Source organism: Pistacia vera, unplaced genomic scaffold (genome assembly GCF_008641045.1).
Source record: "Pistacia vera cultivar Batoury unplaced genomic scaffold, PisVer_v2 Contig85, whole genome shotgun sequence".
NCBI lineage: Eukaryota > Viridiplantae > Streptophyta > Magnoliopsida > Sapindales > Anacardiaceae > Pistacia > Pistacia vera.
Genome location: NW_022196723.1, coordinates 741,625 through 745,469, shown reverse-complemented (window position 1 = coordinate 745,469; position 3,845 = coordinate 741,625). Strand labels below are relative to the sequence as shown.

The 3,845-nt window shown below is 33.1% G+C and overlaps 1 protein-coding gene across 3 annotated transcripts; it reads left to right on the top strand.

Moving 5' to 3' along the window:
* Nucleotides 1-460: 460 nt before the first annotated feature.
* On the top strand, nt 461-2,921 carry LOC116118633. Of its 3 annotated transcripts, none has more exons than XM_031404623.1 (4): nt 461-868; nt 1,207-1,960; nt 2,387-2,479; nt 2,684-2,921. In XM_031404623.1, the coding sequence occupies exons 1-3, from the start codon at nt 479-481 to the stop codon at nt 2,428-2,430; spliced, it is 1,188 nt and encodes a 395-aa protein (XP_031260483.1). In that variant the 5' UTR covers nt 461-478; the 3' UTR covers nt 2,431-2,479; nt 2,684-2,921. The 3 variants fall into 3 exon arrangements, with proteins under 3 accessions (XP_031260483.1, XP_031260481.1, XP_031260480.1); XM_031404621.1 differs by having other exon boundaries at nt 1,168-1,960; nt 2,693-2,921; XM_031404620.1 differs by having other exon boundaries at nt 1,168-1,960; nt 2,684-2,920.
* Nucleotides 2,922-3,845: the final 924 nt, after the last annotated feature.

The window sequence follows — 3,845 nt, the reverse complement described above, 5'->3', positions numbered from 1 at the left end:
AATAAAATTTCCTCCATAGTTTTTCTTTGGCCTATGACTTTTAAGCCAACAATAAAAGTTTTGTTTTAAGAATATAAAAAATTAACTGGACTTTGTTTTGATGGATTTGTAGATCAACTCAGATTTGGAGAGATTGGAATTACAGAATGTGATGAAAATGATTAGATGGCAGAGTCAATCTAAAGTTCTTGAGATCAATCATGATAAGTTAGCAAGTATTGGACTTGGAATTCTTCATAGATTTGAAAATCTGAAAGAGCTCAAACTATATTGTTGTGAATACAAAGAAATATTCTCGTGTGAAAAGGAAGAGAAACATACTGGGAGGCCCACCCATCAGCAAATCAAGAGCCTATTTGATCTTCCAAACCTTGAAGTTCTAGATGTACGTTCCTGTCATAGATTGATGAGTCTAGTGACATCCTCAGCTTCTTTGCAGAATCTTAAAGTTTTAAGTGTAACTCAATGTAAAGAGTTGATGAAGTTAATAACACCTTCAACGGCTAGAAGCTTGGTGCAATTGAGAGACATGAGCATCTTTAATTGTGAAATGCTGATAGAAATAGTAGAAAATGAGGGAGAAGGAGATGCAACAACAACAACAACTGAAATTGTTTTTAACAATTTGAAGAAGTTGTCACTTGAAAACTTAAATAGTCTAACCTTCTTCTGCTCTGGGAATTACTCTTTCAATTTCCCATCTTTGGAAGAGTTAATTATAAAGTATTGCCCCAATATGAAGACTTTCTCTAGAGGAATTTTAAGTACACCAAAGTTACACAAAATTGATTATGAGAGGAAGGAGAAGGATTTAGAGAATAAGGGGAATGAGCTTAATACAACCATACAACAAGCACACAAAACAAAGGTATATGTATTCAAATAATTAGTTTAAACATTTATTTATCTTTCCCTTTTTTTATTTTAAAAAGTAATGTTATGTTTTTAGCGTTAATTTAAATTAATTATCTTTTAAACAATTAATGTTGACCTTGATACCACATAGTTTGTGTACAGGTTGAGCATAACATTATTATGGAACTGGATTACGTCATGCACTCTCCTATATTTTTCCTGGAAATTTCTAAAACAACTGTTTTATATTTGTAACAACCATGCTTTCATCAATTTTCTTATTCTAATTTGATTCACATGATTGATCTTTAGGTTGACTCTAATTTGATGGCATTGAGATTAAGTGAAGGGGATATCATACGGATTTGGCAAGGGGAACTTCCAAAGAATTCTGGCAAAGTAAAGACTCTTCAATTGATAAAGGATGAATCAACAAACATTCCAATTCAAATCCTTCAAAAATTTAGTCGTCTTGAAGAACTCAAACTTCAAGGTAGTTCGTACGAAGAGATATTCTCATGTAATGAGGATGAGGAACACGTTAGGACACTCACAAAATTAAAAGTTCTAGAATTGTTGGGACTTTTTAATTTAAAGTATATTTGGAAACAAGACTCTCGATTAAACTCAATTCTTCAAAATCTTTATCGTATAAATGTGCAATATTGTCACAATTTGACTACTCTGTTGCCATCTTCATCGTCTTTCGAAAATTTAAGTACTTTGAAGGTGAAGTATTGTAATGGATTTAGAAACTTATTGTCATCCTCAACAGCAAGGAGTCTAGTGCGACTAGTTGAGTTGGAAGTAGAAGAATGTGAAATGATGATGGAAGTATTAGCAAATGAGGGAGATACAGAGAACGGTACCATTGTTTTTGAGAAATTGGAGGACTTGTACATGTATGGATTAAAAAGTCTCACATGCTTCTGCTCTGGGAGTTACACCTTAAAATTCCTGAACTTGGAAAGACTAAAAATATATCGATGCTCCAAGATGAAGACTTTCTCTGAAGGAGACTTAAGCATGCCAAGGTTACAAGAGTTGAACCGTAAAGATTGTTCGAAGAGTGACCTTGATACAATCACACAACAATTACAAAATGGTAAGTATTAATTTACTTATTAACAATGTACTTTTTCTATAGACTTTTTTGCTCTCTTTCATTGAATTAATACTAGTCAATCCCCATTGTCTTATAATTGATTTTGTCTTTGATTAAAATCCTCTAAGTGAATCAATTATAGACTATCAAGTATATATAGAGAAGCAATATTACAATTTATATTTGAAAGCAGGACAAAGGGCATAAGAGCAAGTAACATTAATTAGTATATACCAAACACTATTTTTGTTCTTTAAAGTTACACTTGATTATTTGTGTTTTTGAAGTATTGAGGTGGTTGTTGAGGAAATTCCTCATCTTCTTGTTTAATTGATAAATTATCATCTATTTAGAGTCCCAAAATTAAAGCAGCATTCTCTATAGTTTCTGCTTTTACTTTTAATATGTTGTTCTCTATTCTTACAGATTGTTCAAAGTTTTGTATGGAATATAAAGGAGAAGAAGAGTGAGTTGGATAGCAAACCATTAATGTTCATCAACACACAGCAAAGTCATGTGGTAAGTTTTCCCTTGGAAGTGTGTCTAGTTGCTTCCCGAAAGAATTAATATCGGGGAATAAATTTTAAGAAATTACAAGGTTATATATAATATTTATTAAAACTTTGAGGGACTATATGAACATTCTGTTAGGATAAAATTGAAATAATATTAGCTTACAAGGGACTTTGGTGATATTATCAAACCGTGTAAATTTATATGAAGAAAATGCAGCGATGGTGATAGTAGTAGGAGATACAGAGAGTTAGGCGTCTCCTTCATTGGTGGCTAACGGCGATATGACTCCTGTCAAGTCCGCTCTAGTATCCGGCTGCCTGGCTTTAGTTTACAGTGAATTTCAAATGAGCCGTATCGACCACGTGTGTCCTCTCCCTTTCAAAATCGTCTGACGGTCCCGCCTGCTCAAACCACCGGCAGTCCAGTTCATTTTCGTCGTCTCAAATACTTATCATTAAAACTAATGGAACATGTGTGTTTATATTTGTTAATTTTTTAATTTCACAGATGAGATTGCCAAGTTGTTCCCGAATCTGTTCGCAACAATCGGCGAAATTGGTGCCAAATGATGTCGATAGGCTTCAGGCAGATCAGAAGTTGAAAATCGGCGTCATGTTTGACTGGGCTTTAGGCGACAGGCGGATACAATGTGATCTCAGGAATTTTGTGTGAGGATCTATATGATCTGTAAGTTTAAAACGTGGTTTGCTTGAAATGTTGTTTGAAAATGTGATTTTTGTGTTTCATTGATCATGAAGTGCAAATACATCGAATTGCTTCTGAATAAATCAAATTGAACCAACTGTTTCTTTTGAGTGAAATTTATAGTTTTCCAAGTATTCAAATGTGGTCAATAGGCATTAATTAATGCTTGTTAGATAAATTACATTTGATGAGATTAATTAAGTCCTTAAAAGTGTATTATCCAACAGTTTAAATTGTATTTCAATTTGTGCAGGTATAATTTGATAGTTTATTGATATGCAAAACTATTAATATACACTGTTAATAGTGTTGTTTATGTTGGATTTTTAGTGAGTTATGAGCCAATCGGAGGATTGGTGTTCATGCAGGAACTCAGTGTATGTTCAAAGCCTGTCTTACTCTTGTAGTCGTTTTCCTTTTAAAGCCTTTTGTTTTTTGATTGTTTTTCATGTTGGTCACTGCAGCTTCGTAGTGCAGAAAGCTAGAAATGGCAGTACATATTAGAGATTGATCTTATATATTCATATGTATTGTACAAATGTTTAAAGTTTTTTTCTTGGTTTTTGTTCTGCATGGTTTGGGGCTTTGATGTGTAGTGTTAGTGAAACCTTTTAGGATATGTAAAATTTAGCTTGTAAGTGTTTCTCTTGGGTATTGTTGAGAA

Excerpts from the sequence above, each read along its gene's own strand:
- LOC116118633 (XM_031404621.1), top strand. The coding sequence starts at position 479 with ATGAAGTTAATAACACCTTCAACGGCTAGAAGCTTGGTGCAATTGAGA. Across the intron at positions 869-1,167 it reads AACAAGCACACAAAACAAAG|GTTGACTCTAATTTGATGGC; the intron begins GTATATGTATTC and ends ATTGATCTTTAG. Across the intron at positions 1,961-2,386 it reads CACACAACAATTACAAAATG|ATTGTTCAAAGTTTTGTATG; the intron begins GTAAGTATTAAT and ends CTATTCTTACAG.